We start from the raw sequence: 16,373 nt of genomic DNA, 5'->3' as shown, positions 1-16,373 counted from the left end.
AAGCGAAAAACCCCAAGCCAAATCCTTAAAATTCACTTTACATAAATTTACTCTCAATAATGAGAACGGTAGATACAACACATGCAGCTGGAAGAAAGTTCGTTCTTTAAACATGCTAAAGCATCAGGTAGAAATGTTTTATGTTGTTAGTAGTAGTTTTTTCAGTGTACAGTAATCTAGTGATTTCAAAATACTTATCTTCCTGAGATATATAAACAGCCGTGCCAGTTGCCATGGCAATGTTTCTTTTGGAAAGAGTTTTGACTTAATTCAGCTAGTTTGTTCTGCCAGAAAAGTCTGACTTCTGCAGTAAGTATTGGATACTTTGAGACCTAGCTCCTTATTTTGCCTAAAAAGCATTCTTAAATTTGGTGTCATCATAGTGTTCAGCAGAATCTAGACTCACCTTTTTATTTGCCAGGCTCCCTGTAATGGCATTGTGATATGCTTAGGAATAAAATTAGCACCGTGATATGCTTAGGAATAAAATTTATTAGCCAGTTCTTTCCACTTGTTCTCCGACACCTTAAAATCCAATGCGAAATGGTTGCTCTATTACTTAAAAACATTTTGTGATATTTTTGGCCCTACATCTTTTAAACTGTTTTCTTGCAATCCTCCTTAAAAGTGTAATTCTTCAGCCCTTTTTTTTGGTCCCGCCTGTATTCCCTTTCATCTAGCTCTCTAAAGGTATTCATGTGTTAAAATGGCTACAGGCACGGAGGCTGTAGAAGGTTAATTCTGTGCAGAGCAAGAGCCGGGTTCTGACAGATAATTAGCCCCGCGCCTGGCGGGGGCCTCCATGTGCAGCTGTAGAATAAACCCAGTGCAAAGTACTTCTGCAAAAGGGGGAAGGATGGACGTTTTTTCCTGATGCGAAGTTTAATTATGTACCCTTGAGTAAATTAGCACATCAAGAATAACTTCGTGGATTCTAAAATACAAATTTTAATTCAAGAACCCCGATCAGTGTATTTTGTCAGATACGTGGTTGCCAAGTTGGGGCATTCTCAGTAAGGTCTCTGTTTAAATTCTCACTCAAAAAGTTGTTGTACTTGAAAAAGACACTTGAAAAATGAATAGCGTGTACTGATAAATTGGCATGGCTGTCCTTGGGGAGGTCTCTTAAGTGTTTTGGTTTGGGGCTGGTTTTTTTTCCTGAAGCACGCTAGCATACTGTCTTTTTAGGGAAAGAAGTCCTTACAAAATCCGAACGATATCAGAGTCTGAAAAATGTCTTATCTCTGAAATTTAATGCATCTTTGATGGGGGCGGGGTCACAGAGAATGGGCAGCTTTAATTATTCTCATGCTGTTAAAATATTAACAATTTTCTTTTTAAATGTGATTCTCTTGTCTTTTTAAGATGGTCCAGCTGAAGCTTCTGTTACAAATGGAGGCACTGCTGCTGTCTCAGCGCTGAATGATGACCTGGATATCTTTGGTCCAATGATCTCTAATCCTTTACCAGCAGCTGCCGTACCTCCTGCTCAGGTAAAATTTATTTAGTTATATGTGGGGGTAAATATGGGCATGCACGTGCATATTTTCCTTCGAGAAATTGTTCATTCACACAGAAGGAGCGCAGACTTCTCAACACTCATGGCTGGAGACTCTTCAGCTGTAATGGCTATATTTTTCTCCCCTGTTCAGACTTCTGTGCTGCTTGGTTATAGAATTAGGAGATAATGTGTCTTCCCTTCTGATTCCCCCTGGTTATCCAGCTAAATTGGATTCTGTCTACCCTGGTGATGGTAGCCATGTTTTCTTCTAATTTATATTTTTTTCTCTTGTTCTTTTTTTAATAAGTATTGCTGGATATATTTTTACTTGGTATGCTTAGGTTATTGGGCTTTAAGTCATACTTTTTAAGGACCTCTTATTGCTTTGTGATACCGAAACATTTTGATACGTGTAGTTTATCTCTTATTGTGCTAGTTTCTAGACCAAGTATGACACAGTAAATGGATTAAAAAGCAGTAGAAAGGATAGTAGTATTCTCAGTATCTGGTTAGTATCACCTTGTTTGCATACTAGAAAGCATGAATATATTTACTTGCTGTTAACAAACCAGTCCAGATTTTTAATAACATTTTGCTTTTTTTCTGAGTGCCATAATCAGGAGCAGCAAACAGAACTTTTATGAAATGTACGGTCCTTGTGGCATCTTGCAAGATTTAATTCTTGGTTATCTTCCATTCTTAGTTCTTTCTCAAAGAAAATGTAATATAACCAGTTGACGGATGGGTAGGTAGCAGAAAATAAGTTTTCGATGCCGTTTACATGGGTTGCTTGGTAAACGGGGGCAAAAGGAATGTTCTGTTTTACTTTAGAATTAAAAAGACCGTGCAGGTCTTGCATTTCAGGATGGTGGCGTCTAGTTTGGGAACTGACGCTGGGCAGCAGTTGAGGGTGCCTCTCATTTGGCAGTGGTAGGGGTCTTTTGCAAGATCTTTCGCTTTGTAATGTGGATAAAAGTTGTATGGGATTCAGAGAAGAGCCAGGAGAATGTTGGAAACTGGAAGTGCTGCTTCATAATGAGAGATTTTAAGGACTCAGTCTGTTTAATTTCTTCAAGTAAAAAAATGGGGTAATTATGTTGTGTGAGCATAAAGTAGAACTCGGTCAAGTTGAGTAACCCTAACGTTCAGTCCCTACGTTTGGATTTGGAAGATATAGAGAAGAAATACAAGGCCAATTCTTAAGTTGAGATGAGTAGCACTTGTTTGAATATCTATTAAGAGAATGCATTGAATTTAAAAAAACGAAGTAGAAGAAAGGATCAAATGTGGAATAGCGTGGCTTGCTTTCTCACTCAGAGATATTTACCATGATGTTCTGCATCGCAGGTGCTTCTGAGATACCGCAGTGGGATTTGTGACCATTGAAAGAGAAGGGAATTCAATGGTGCTCCTCAAACTGATTTGTAGAAGCAACGTATGACTTGATTTTTCACAGGATTGCTTTTCTTTTCCAGCTTAACCTGAAAGGCAGCATATAGTACTAAATGCGTATGTTTTTGTGGCACTGCGGAGCACAGAAATTTCTGTTTGAATGCTTTATTATGAGATTGAAACAATATGATGTCTGCAAACCTTAGGATTTATGACTATTGACATAGCCAAGTCATGATTTTCAAATGAAAACAAAAGCATTTGTTTTAACTTTTTCAAACGTGAGTTGAGCATTCAGGATTGCACGTGCTTTTGCTCTGCTTTCTGACATGTGTCTTTATTACAGTTTTCAAAAACACTTAGAATATTTCTTCCTACTATTCTGTATAGCTAGATGCTAATAAAAACTGTTGAATTTGTAAAGGAGTGGTAAAGGGCAATATATGAATGAGTAACTTTTTTTTCTAGAATTTTGCCTATCAGCAAACTCAAGGGGGTTAAAGAAGAGTTAACTTAACCAGCTCCTACTGTAATGCTAAATGAAATAAAATAAAATAAAATAAAATGCGTAAGCTATGGAATTACCCATTATGCATTGACAGAAAAAAGGAAAAAAAATGTTTTGTATGTCTAGTGATGCTTTTTCATGTGAAGTGAGCCTAGCTAAATTATAGGTATTAGAAGAAAGGGGTTTTTTTGTTGCCAGACATTGTATGGGAACTGAACAAAGGTCTGTCATTTGTAGCTATACTTAAAACAATTCCCTAAATCGTTTTAGCCAGATGTTAATTTCAGACTTTCTATGGTCTTGCAGTGAAAGTGTGATCTTCATTCTTCACTGAAGCTTGTAGGGAGAAGGGGACAAATGTGAGGTATTAAGTTTGAAAGTATTAATTCACAGAAACATTTAATATAAGTCTTTCTCTAAGCAAGATACTACAATCCAGTCAGCTTAAACCTTTTTGGATTTTTTGTGTGTGTGTGCTCCTGATTTGGTTGTAGTAGGAGCTGAGAATTGGTTCAGTGGCTACAAAAACATATTTTTGTAGAGATGGTGTATGTTCTTCATGATTCATGTCTGACAAGTGTTCATGTAAAGTAGTAGTGTATTTTAGGTAACTAGATGTTCTTAAATACTCGTTTTCCCCTGAGGCCAGGTATGTGTACCTAGCATGGTTGCCATAGATCAGCAGACGAGCTTCAACTTGTTAATAACTTGTGGTGTTGATAATGTGTCAAAGCGCTCGGGTTTTAAGGAAAAAAATAGTTATTTCAGAAGTTAGCTTTACTGTGAATGTTATTTAAGCAGGGTCTTATTGGAGAGTTACTTAATCCTATTCTAATGCGATCAGTTGCATTGCTCGTAGCTTCTGTTTATGTTTATTTTACCCCTCTCTAAATTTTGAGGTATCTGAAAGCTAAAGTTTAATACCTTCATCTGGATTGAGGCAATTCCAAACATGGATACAGGCTGGGTGATGAGTGGATTGAGAGCAGCCCAGAGGAGAAGGACTTGGGGGTGCTGGTGGATGAAAACAGGAGCCGGCAATGTGCACTTGCAGCCCAGAGAGCCAACCGCATCCTGGGCGGCATCAAAAGACGCGTGGCCAGCAGGTCGAGGGAGCTGATTCTGCCCCTCTACTCTGCTCTGGTGAGACCCCCACCTGGAGTACTGCGTCCAGCTCTGGGGCCCCCAACATAAGGACATGGACCTGTTGAGAAGAGGGTCCAGCGGAGGGCCTGAAGATGATCAGAGGGCTGGAGCGTGTCTCCTGTGATGACAGGCTGAGGGAATTGGGGTTGTTCAGCCTGGAGAAGAGAAGGCTCTGCGGAGACCTTGTAGCAGCCTTTCAGTACCTAAAGGGGGCCTACAGGAGACATGGGGAGGGACTCTTTATCAGGGAGTGTAGTGATAAGACCAAGGAGTATCAGTTTCAAACGGAGAGAGGGTAAATTTAGATTAGATATTAGGATGAAATTCTTTACTGTGAGGATGATGAGACTGGAACAGGTTGCCCAGAGAAGCTGTGGATGCCCCATCCCTGTAGGTGTTCAAGGCCAGGCTGGATGGGGCTTTGAGCAGCCTGGTCTAGTGGGAGGTGTCCCTGCCCGTGGCAGGGGGGTTGGACTAGGTGGTCTTTTAAGGTCCCTTCCAACCCAAACTTTTCTTTGATTCTGTGATCATCTTCTCTTTAGTGCAGGAAATTTCTTAACTGGAACACAATGGAAGAGTAGGCATCATACTTCAAAACCAGAATGGACCAGCTGGATGGAGTCTAGAGGAAAGGAAAAGTAATTTAAGTTCTAGAGAAGGGAAATCTGAGGAAAGAGTTAGAAGTGAGGCTGCAGGAGAGATAAATGTCTTCAAGCCTAGAAAAAAGGTTGATTGCAAAAAAAAAAAAAAAAGGCTACATTGTTTGCTGTGAGTACTGAACACACAGCAAGAAATAAATTTGAATTTTTAATCTTATTGTAAGGATAATTATGTTCTTGTGTATTACCCAAGACAGTGATAGAAATCTTCATCTTACTTTTTCAGGTATGGCTGATAATTCCTTAAAGCAAGAGAGCAGATGAAATTTCTTTGATTCTGTGAATTGAATGTAGTTAAGTGCTTATTTTCTCATCAGTTATTACCAGGAAATAACAGTTGATGTTTTTTGTTGGAACTGTCTAGATGCCTAAAAACAAAATATGCAAAATTGAACACAGGAGGAGTTGAAATAACTAGCAATTCCGTTGACAGTGCAAAGACAAAAAGGATGAGAATTGTACACAGAACTTAAGACCTGAATAGTGCACTGCCTCACTTGCTTACACAAGAACAGTGGTGTGCTAGGCTGTATTTTCCCTGCTTCCCTGGAAGGCAGGGAGCTTTTCCCGTCAGCAGGGAGAAATTGAAAATGTTATGTGGGGCCGTTACTTATCACCATATAAATGAGAAACGGGAGAGGCCTGGCTTTTCTACAGCCCATCCCTGCTCACCTGCTGGGTACCAGCCAGCGCCAGGGACCTGCAGGCAGCAGGAAACTGCACTCATGCCGTTTTCTCTTCTGTGGTCCTTCACTCAACTGCACACGTCCCACCGTCCACTTCGCTCTTTCATTTCCCCTGCTGCCACCTCTCTTTCAATTTGCAGATGTGGGAGCAGCTGGCTTTGACCCCAGACAGGGCTTCAGATGGTGGGTGCAGCCCTGCAAGTCGCGGGCTATGGGGGGCAGTGCCTGGGCCCCTCTCCCTGAGGCCACGGGAGATGGTGGTCTTTCCTGCAGGAGGTGTGCTGTTCTTCAAGAGCTGTGTCACAAGGTGGAGGAGTTACTGCAGGAAGCGAACAGGCTGCGCAGCATCAGAGAGGATGAGAGGCAAGACAGGATCTTCTCAGAGGCACAGCAGCTTCAAGACTCGTGGACCCTAACTGCAGTGGGGACACAGGAAGAGTCTGCTCCTGGCAAGGCAGAAAGTGCAAACTCTGGGGAAGGCGAAGAATGGAAGCTGGTGACTGCTGGCACCCAGAAAGTGGCTCCAGCTCCACCTGAAGACTTGCAACTATGGAACTGGTTCACTGCCCACAAAACTGAAGAGCTGCTTTCAAGTGAAGCATCTGAGACAACTGATGCCAAGCCGTGCAAGGCCACAAGGATGAAGCAGCGAGTAATAGTAGTGGGCAAATCCCCGCTGCAGGGGACATCTGCTGCCTTGACCTGTTGTCTAGAGAAGTTTGCCGGGGGCTTGGATCTGGAACCTATTGAATGGAGCGCTGAAGCTTGTCCAACCCTCTAGTACTCCTTGGTGTTCCTCCATGTGGGTGCTGCCAGGGAAGCAGGTCAAGGGACGAGTTGACTACAGCACAGGGGCCCAGGTGACGTGCTCCTCAGTTGTGCCAGTAAAGGGAATGACTGTAAGGAGGAGGGCACTGATAATACTGCATGTCAACAATTGATTGCAGAGCTGGTGATGGCAAGAGGGTTTTAGTTTCTCTGGCTGTGCGACCCTGTTGGAGGATCAGCATCTGCTTGGGAGAAATGGGTTCCACCTCACTAAGCTGGGCAACAGTATGTGTGCCAGCAGGATGGGTGACCTGAAGGAGAGCTTTAAACTAGGGGCAGCGAGGAAGGTCACCAGCAGCCTTGTGAGGAGGTGATGGACAGGATCAACAAGCAAAGGTTCTGCAGTCATGTGAAAGAAAGGGAACACAAAACCAAAGAAACAGGTTTTAACTGGTGTCACCTCAAGCATTTGCATGTAAGCAAGGAAGTGCCTATAAGGGACTGTTATGGAAGAACCACCACACAGACCCCTTTGGGGAAATCAGCAGCTGGGGTGTCTGTACTTGAAAGTGTCTGTACAGTAATGCACGCAGCATGGGGAATCAACCTGAGAAACTGGAGATCTGTGTGTTCTTGCAGGGTTGTGGTCTTGTTGGGATCACAGAGACGTGGTGGGATGGCTCCCATGACTGGAGTCCTGCAGTGAAGGGCTTTTTGGGAAGGACAGGCTGGGAAGACAAGGAATTAGAGTTGTCCTTGATGTGAGAGAACAGCTGGAATGCATGGAGCTCTGCTTGGGGGTGGGTGATGAGCTAGCTGAGAACTTATGGGTAAGGACTTAAGAGCAGACAGGTATGGGTGACACTGTATTGGGTGTCTGCTATAGGCTGCCTGACCAGGAAGAATAAGCGGATGAGGTCTTCTGCAGACAGCTGGGAACAGCCTCATACTCACAGTCCCTGGTCCTCATGGGAAACTTCAGCCACCACAGTATTTGCTGGTGGGACAACACAGCAGGACATAAGCAATCGAGGAGGTTCCTGGAGAGCTTCGATGACAACTTCCTGACCCAAGTGATAAGAGGAGCCAATGAGGAGGGGGTGCTCTGCTGGACCTCATGCTCACAAACAAGAAAGGGCTCATTAGGGATGTGAAGGTTGAAGACAGCCTTGGCTGCAGTGACCATGAGATGGTGGAGTTGAGGATTCTGAGAGGAGGGAGCAGGACAAAAAGCAAGATCACAAACCTGGACTTCAGGACAGCAGACTTTGGGCTCTTCAGGGATCTGCTTGAAGAGTCCCGTGCGATAAGGCCCTGGAGGTAAGAGAGGCCCAAGAAAGCTGGTTGATATTCAAGTATCACCACCTCCAAGATCAAGAGCAGTCCATCTCAATGAGCGGGAAGTCAGGCAAAAGGTGCCAGGAGGCCTGCATGGATGAACAAGGAGCTCCTGCCAAACTCAAACACAAAAGGGAAGTGTACAGAAGGTGGAAGGAGGGAGAGGTAACCTGGGAGGAATACAGAGACACTGTATTGATCCCTGGGCTGCTGTGTCCAGTTCTGGGCTCCCCAGTAGAAGAGAGACATGGGCATGCTGGAGAGAGTCCAACAAAGGGCCAGAAAGATGATGAAGGGACTGGAGCATCTCTCCTGTGAGGAGAGGCTGAGAGAGCTGGGACTGTTCAGCCTGGAAGCTCAGGGGGATCTCATCGACGTCTAGAAATACCTGATGGGAGGCTGCAAAGAGAACGGAGCCCAGTGACAGGCAATGGACAAAAGCCATCTGGACTGGTGCAACTGTCAGACCACCTTAAAATATTGAGGGTATCATGGTCTTTATCTGCTGTTTTGCAGTCTTTTGGGAATTAAAAGCCAAAATGAAAATACTTATTTTCAGCCTCATGCATTAATCTAAACTTCTTGTCAGCCACGTGCTATTCGTGTAGTCAGATGGCAAGTGTGAAGTGATGGACTCAGCTGCCAAATTTGTGGTCCTGACGCATCCGACCAATATTTCACAGTGAAAACTTCCTTTGGGTGGGTGTTACCTTTTACAGGTAATACATAAGCTATCGATGACAGAAATTATTTACGTTTAAATATGAAGCATGTTGGAGGTGACTTCCTGTAGTTCCGAAAAATTCCATTAGGCTTAACGTGAAGCCGCTCAGCAGCATGCTCCCTAACCACCTGATGAGTGTTTGGGTTTGGTGTAAGGGCTGTGGGAGAGCACTGCGTGCAGCCTTTCTTAAAGGAGAACTGCTACACTTATTCCAGGCATGTTTTCCCAGAAACCTTGGGTAGCAGGAGAATGTTAGATATGTGAAACTCATGCCAATGTTGTTGGGTTTGGTTTGTTTTTTTTTTTTAACTTGAATGCCACCTGCTGTTTTCTTGCCATGTATTTTGCATTACCCTCCATTGATTTAGCTGATGAACCCTTCAGGGAGTGCTTTTCTTCAGTGCTTTGGCTCCTCTCAGAATCTTCCATAAACAAAATGAATGAAGAGAGGTTAAATGAACATTTAATCTCATGACGTAAACATAATAGATGATCAGTCCTCCAGGTCGTCGGCTCTCGCTCCCCTTCTGTGTATGCGTGTAGTGATTTGCTTTATTTCCTTAAAGCACCTATAGTAACAGCATTTCCTACACCTGGAGACGCTCCAAACTGTGCTTCATCCCAGGTAAAAGCAGGTTCTCTCACGCTATTATTTATTTAAAAACAACAACAACAACCCCAGACGTGTCTGCTCCTCTCCCTGCTAGAGGAAAGCAAACCCCTTCCTTCCCGCAGCGCAAGCAGCAGAGAGGAAGCCGCCCCTCTTGACTCTTCCACTGCTTACGTGTCCTCCTCCCATCTGCTGAGCGCGGCTCTCGGGCAGGTGCCATGGCAGGAGAACCACATCCAGGTGGAATAATTCAATAACGGGACTTCCTGGGTAAATGCGGGGTAAAACAAATACTGCTTTTTAGGGTGGGCCTTTACCTGAGTGTGTTATTAAATCCAACTCGGGTATTTTTGAAGACTATTTATGCCACACTGATGAAGAATTGTTTCAAGTGGAGAGGGCTTCCTGCTACCCATTAAAAAGCCCTTTGATTTTGCTTTGCAGTCAGAAATTTTTGTTGGTAATAAGCAAAAGGCCGTACCTTTTTGGCCGTACCTTTTTTATTATGTGCAGAAGGAAGTTGATATTTAAGAGTACATTGGCCAGAGAGGTTTCACAGGGGTTGAACAATTCCTGGTCTCGTTCTGTCTGCTTGACCTTTGTAGTGCCATCACCCTACCCTTCATTGCATACTAAGGTCTAGCGACCTTGGCCCGAATCGGCTGCTGTATAAATGCAGGTTTTCGGTTGCCAGAGAGTTCCCATTTCTTGTTCTTTTTCTCTTCCGCAGCATTTTGGAGATTTTTCGCCATCAACCACGTGAATCTGCACTCCTTTCTCCTTATGGTTTCTGGCCAATTTAGCTTGTACCAGAATTGATTTGTAATTATGACAGAATCACAGAATGGTAGGGGTTGGAATGGACCTTCAGAGATCATCTGGTCCAACCCTCCCTGCCAGAGCAGGGTCACCTAGAGCAGGTTGCACAGGAACGCGTCCAGGGGGGTTTGGAATGTCTCCAGAGATGGAGACTCCACCACCTCTCCGGGCAGCCTGTTCCAGTGCACTGTCACCCTCAGAGTAAAGACGTTTTTCCTCATGTTGAGATTCTTTCCCTAAATTACAGCACTGCCTAATCTAGAGCTTTGTAGCAGTTTAGGAGTCAGATGTGTTTCCTCAGCCTCTCTACTGAATGTTTGCCTTGTGTCTGTACAAACCCAGTGTGACCGGAGTGGATTCCTCAGGGCTCAGTCAGCAGCCCCCCAGCAGAACCCGGGGAAGTTTGGAGGTTGTTGCTTTAAGCAAGGATATAGGTGTGTTACCTGCGTAACATCTGCGCATTTTGTGGTGGCTTCTTGTCTGTCTGATAAATTTTGGCACGCGATGACAGTAAACAGATGGACCCGGCTGCAGATCCAGGCCGTTGATGGTGGTGGTGCAAGGAGGATTCTCCTTCCACGTGGGAAAGCGCTGTAACTCGCGTGTGCCGTGGGATTAGGCGGGTGTAGGCCAAGCAGTCGGGAATCATTTAGCTGGATTAAAATAATTCAAGTATGTGTTGTGCTCCTGGCTCTTTTTCAGTGTATATACAGTTTATTTGCATTGAAGGTTCCCACTGGGAACAGGATGAGTTGTGTGTTTTAAGAAATAAAAGAAGAATGCCGTGTATTGCCTGGTTACCTGGGCAATCTCCCGGATGGATCCGTGCGTGTTTGAGCAGCAAAAAAAAAAAAAAACCAGCACTGAAAGACACCTGGATGTGATTTGTTTACAAAACATTCTGGTGCAAGAGCAGTAAAAAGGCTGACAGCCTGCCTGTATTTTAGTTTTTCAGTCCTAGACTACAGCAAGTTACAGTTAATTGTGCTTTCCCAATAAATGAAATGTCCTTAAAGAACTCTAAGCCAATTATAAACAATGTATTTTAGAAATTTTATTACTTTAAGTAGATAACTGAAATTTTACTTTTGCCTTTTCTCCAAAAATACTGTTCATCTTAGCAGTAGTAGTATATTCCAAAGCACTTAATCTTTTGTTTTCACTTTGTTTTCACTAATCTACTCTGCCTATGAGAGGATTAATGAGATGTGAATTGTAATCTCCTTATTGATTTCCTAATTATTTTTCATAATCTAACTACAGCTCGTGATTTATGCTCCTCACTGATGAAAAATGTAGGAGCAACAGGAATGAATAATCCGTATGTTTATGCCCCAGAGCTGGTCGGGGATTTAGTTTTCCTTGTTTTGTAACCACCGTCTGGTCTAGTCCTTTTTCCGTATACTTTAGGTACTACTTTTCTGCCTTTCATCATAGCATATCTTTTAAAATCCTCATCTACTTAATTTCTGTAAATGAACTGGTTTTTATTTGTTTCAGGAGCCAGGATGTGCAGTAAATGTTTAACATAATGTCTTTGGCCGGTTTCATTCAGTAGCCTGTCTTGGCCTTTATTTCCCAGAGCACTTCCACTAAACCAGCAGCTCCCACCTTGTCTGCGGCATCCGGGGATCTTGATCTGTTCACTGAGCAAACGACAAAATCCGAAGAGTCGGCAAAGAAACAGCTCTCCAAAGACTCCATCTTATCCCTGTATGGCACAGGAACCATGCAGCAGCAAAGTGCTCCGGGTAAAGCCTCTCGTAAAGGTTTCTGTGCAGCCCTATGTATAACTATTTTAGGTAACGCTTAACTCCTGCCAGTGTAAAACTAAGGCTAGGTGCCCTGCTACCTGTATTCAAATGAAGATCGTTTGATAACGATCTTTATAAAAATGAGAAAATTGGTGAAACGTAATACAGAAGCTAAAGGACAAAACAGCGTCAGCTTTTAATTTATTTATAGCCATTCAAATTACCAAGTGTACAATTTACTGAAAGATTTGTGCGTTCAGCTTCTGTGTCTAATTCATCGCTGAGGGTCCCAGTCTGCGCTGTGCGAACAGCAGGCTGCCGGGTTCAGCACCGAGCCGTCCTATCTTGATTTTAGCTGCGTTTGTATGAAAACGAAGCCCTCCAGTACAGCCATGAAAAGATTTTGGTTCGCCACAGGGATTTGCCAGACTCTTTTTGGCAGTTAGCCTCTGGTGGTGAGTCCCTTTCCTTTGAGTTTTTAAGCACTTTCTTACTTTTACCAAACACTAAATTAACAGCGCTGGCGTACAACTGGACAAAGTTATCCTTTAAAATTGGACTTCTTCTTTTGGTGGACTTCTGACTGATGGGGATGGGGGAGAACATCACAGAACATTTTTGCTGAAATCTTGCCTTCTGCGGTACAGGTATGTTCATGGGGTCGTCTTCTATGCCGTTTACCACACAACCGTCAACTCATTTTCAAGGCTTTCCGGCCATGGGAGTTCCTCTGCCTGCAGCAACCGGGATGATGGGAAACATGATGGGACAATCGGTGCCAGTCATGGGACAGAGCACAGGCGTGATGGTAGGAATGGGAATGCCCAATGGATTTACTGGTACTACACAAACTGGTGTGATGGGACTTCCTCAAAATGTCGTCGGACCTCAAGGTGGAATGGTGGGACAGATGGTCACGCCACAAAATAAGTATGGATTGCAACAAAACCAACAAGCCCAGTGGAACCTCTCTCAGGTAAAGACTTGCTGTTCCCAGGCAGGAGTGCTTTAGAAAAGATGCTGCTTTTCAGATACAAAATGTTGGGCTGTAGGAGGAAAGTTGCGATGTAGCCGAGTTACGGACCACTGGACTATGAACTGCTCAGAAGCACAGGGAAAAAAATAATCAGTCAATTAATTAAAGACAACTAATATATAAGCAGAGAATGAATTTTGCCAAGGTAGACCAAACTTGGTTCTCTGCTTCTGTAGCTACTCCCATCCCGCATCTGAAGTACCCAGGTAAAAAGCTGGCTTGGCTATAGTTACAAAATACAGAAATGTAAACACAGCCTTATAACTAAAAGCAGAATTTAATTGCTTGAGGATAGCCATTAACAATTAATGCTTTCATTTACAGACCTCAAGATAAATTTCAGTGGGACATGCAGTGCTTTGCACTCCTACCATTCTCCTGTAGATAATTTGCTTAGGCTAATCCATTATTTATCTGTAGCATTTCTGGGCTTTTTTTAATTATTATTTTCTTAAACATGTTTGAAGGGCTCTCTAAGAGTGTTAGTGTACAGTTAGTACATTATATTTGTACATTATCCAGTGAAACATCTTGAAATCGGGTTTTTTTAAGGTTATTGGGGAGGGACGAAACAAGGCTAAATGACTCCCCTGGAGTTCAATGTGGCAACTGATAGCAACTATTTTTTTCGTACTGTTCTTTGAATTATAAGAACATTGTAGTAATTCCATGCTGCTTACTCTAGTAATTCAGGAAGTGAACCTGAATCACTTATTTAGATTGGATTATATTAATTTTTACTGTCCTACTCAGTCCTGCGGTGTGGACATTTAAGAAGGTAAGCAGCGTTTCTTACATGGATAAAACAGCCCCTATTTGAATACACAGGCTGCCATTCTGCTTTGAAAAGTAATTTTTAAAAGGTGAGAATTTCAAAATGTCAAACCAAAAAAATCTGTGGATTTACTCTTTACAGTCTTTTTTCAGGTACCTAACTTTAAAAGGACCCGTAACAGCGTTGAAATTAAAATCATGCTTCTAATCAAATATCTATTAAAAGTTGGCTCGTAGGACAAGCTCTTAACGCATTTCGGTACTCCTTGCACGTGTTACCGGTGTGCCAATATTCCAGAATTCGTAGGGGAACTGTGATCTAATCTCTGGCTCCAGTTAAAAGGGGGAGAGCTTGCTTTATTCGCCAGAAAAGCATGCTTTGATATATATATATACATAGTCTACTTCCTAAGAATTCCACCCCAGAAGAGATTAACAACTAGGTAAAGCATGTTCTCATCAGCTTTTTTTGAATTGCCACATTCAGTGATGGGATGTTTCTGCAGATAGACACGTGAAAGCACACAGTACTGAATTTTACGCTGAAATACTAGTTTGTAGTTTATTTAACAGGGTTTTTTCCCACCAGTGTTTCAATTTAGTTTTGCAACTTCTCATGTTCACATGAGCAACTTGGATTTTTACCTAATGCTGCCTCTAACTTGAATCTAATGTTGCTTCTCCAACATCCCTGTTCATCAGCTCTGATTATTAATGGCTCCAAATGCTCTTTTGCTCTCAGACTCATGAGAGGGGACATCTTCACCCTGTCTGTACAGCAAAGTTTTTGGCTTCTCAGTAAGTGCTCGTTTTTTAGCAGGCAAGGGGGAGTAACCCAAAGAAGGCTTTTACATTGAGCCCTGAAAATTACAGTGACTGGGTAATATTTGTAGAGAGCAGAAATGTTTTTGCACCATCCCTGAAGTGAATGTGCTGAATTTTGTTCCCACTAGACATATCTTTAATTTCATGTGAATTTCATTTGGGTTTTGAGACACTATGGTACCTTGAGTAGATTCTTTAGAGGGAATAGTTAGATTAAGATAGTACTCAAGTTTATAAATCTGCCTCGTTCTTTGTTGATTGCCCCGAAAGGGGTGATTTCTAGAAAAAACTTGCGTATTCAAGATTTTGAGGTCTCCAAAGAAATATTGCTGCAACGAAACACATGTGGAGTTGCAAATGCAGATTGCTTGCTTGAGTGTTTTCTTTATCGCAGTTGCCACAACTGTGTTGGTGAAGCGTTGAAACTTGGAAAGCAAGCTCTTACCAGCTGAGACACAGGGGGCCCCTCTGTCACACCCTCTGTAAACTGACTAGCGGGGAGTTCGTACGGACTTGACACATATGCGCCGTGCTGCGGCTGGTCAGCTGATGTGTAACGGTGACCGCTTGAACAGAAACTGCTTCTGAAGAAGCTGCTAGCTTGAAACATGCTTAGAAAGTTCCGTTGAGTTGATATTTTTCTTTAATGAGAAATACTGATTTTAGGGAAACTTACTTTAACTGGGTTGCTGTCTGGCTTAGCGGCGTGTTGTGTTTCAGCGCTAACTAGGCTCGTGTGTGTGTGCTCCGCAGATGAATCAGCAAATGGCTGGAATGAATCTCAGCAGTTCCAGCACCGTGATGGGCTTTGGCCAGCCCCCCAGCACGGCGGCAGGATGGACTGGAAGCTCCTCTGGTCAGACTCTCAGCACACAACTGTGGAAATGAAAGTTGCAATGGAAGTCTCGCCCAGAACAGCCACCTAACATTCCTCGTTCAAATGCATTTACTTTTGCTGTTCCTTCCATGTACATACTCTTTTTCTTTTTCCCCAGCTGTTCAGATTAAGAATATAACTGACCGTGTCGTGGTCTATATTGATTTAAATTTGATGTAGTGAAAAGCAAATCAAGAATACATTTATATATCATTGGCAGCGTTTTCATACAATGCATATGATTTCATAGACCATATATTTAAGAAGCTGCTTAACCACATACTGAATTTTTTTCCCTCGAAATTCTAGATCAAATGTTTGCATATAAGGGATGTAGCTATCATGTTAGTAATATCCAAAAATATGAACCCTGACCCCCCCAAAATTACCCAGTAATCCTGTAGAAGGTACTGTATGAACAAATGTTTAATCATATATAAATAGAATGTAAATGTATCACTGAGCAATGTTTTCTAGTGTATCAAACAAATTTTGTTTCATCATACATTTCACTGTGATGTTATTATGGTGTGCATAACAGGGAAAATGGTTATTGAAAGAAAGATAAACCTGGATGTTGCTGTCGTTCTACAAATCAATAGTTTATTCTTTTAAAAACGCGCATTTGATCCATTTGAGTTTCCTGTGATAAAAGTATCCAATCGGGCTCACGAGGCACGCACACAGTATTAATGCTGAGAACTAGCGGCACAATATGCATACAAGGTAACTCGATGTGAACAGATATATTTTTCCTTGCAGAGATATCCAGGTTTATGACAGTGATTGTGTTTACATTTTATGGTGCCTCGTAATGATAAAATGTTATTTCCCTATATTAAAAGGATAAATCCATAAATGATTGTGGGGTTTTATTTTGTTATTGTATGACCTATTTGACCGCTATTTCTTCAAGAAGTCTACTTTTAATGAAGGAAAACACGTTCAATTTGGAG

General features: G+C 42.6%; 1 protein-coding gene across 2 annotated transcripts in view; it reads left to right on the top strand.

Moving 5' to 3' along the window:
* Positions 1-16,276, top strand: part of SMAP1 (small ArfGAP 1) — a 100,294-nt gene extending 84,018 nt beyond the window's left edge. For both annotated transcript variants that reach the window (XM_054195118.1, XM_054195117.1), the window contains 4 exons: positions 1,366-1,493; positions 11,734-11,902; positions 12,553-12,881; positions 15,294-16,276. In XM_054195118.1, coding sequence (XP_054051093.1) covers positions 1,366-1,493; positions 11,734-11,902; positions 12,553-12,881; positions 15,294-15,428 — 761 coding nt within the window. In that variant the 3' untranslated portion in view covers positions 15,429-16,276. The remainder of the gene's footprint in view (positions 1-1,365; positions 1,494-11,733; positions 11,903-12,552; positions 12,882-15,293) is intronic.
* Positions 16,277-16,373: the final 97 nt, after the last annotated feature.

Source organism: Rissa tridactyla, chromosome 3 (genome assembly GCF_028500815.1).
Source record: "Rissa tridactyla isolate bRisTri1 chromosome 3, bRisTri1.patW.cur.20221130, whole genome shotgun sequence".
Lineage (NCBI taxonomy): Eukaryota > Metazoa > Chordata > Aves > Charadriiformes > Laridae > Rissa > Rissa tridactyla.
Note: the sequence above shows the minus strand (reverse complement) of the source record. Positions and strands in the feature narration are given on the sequence as shown.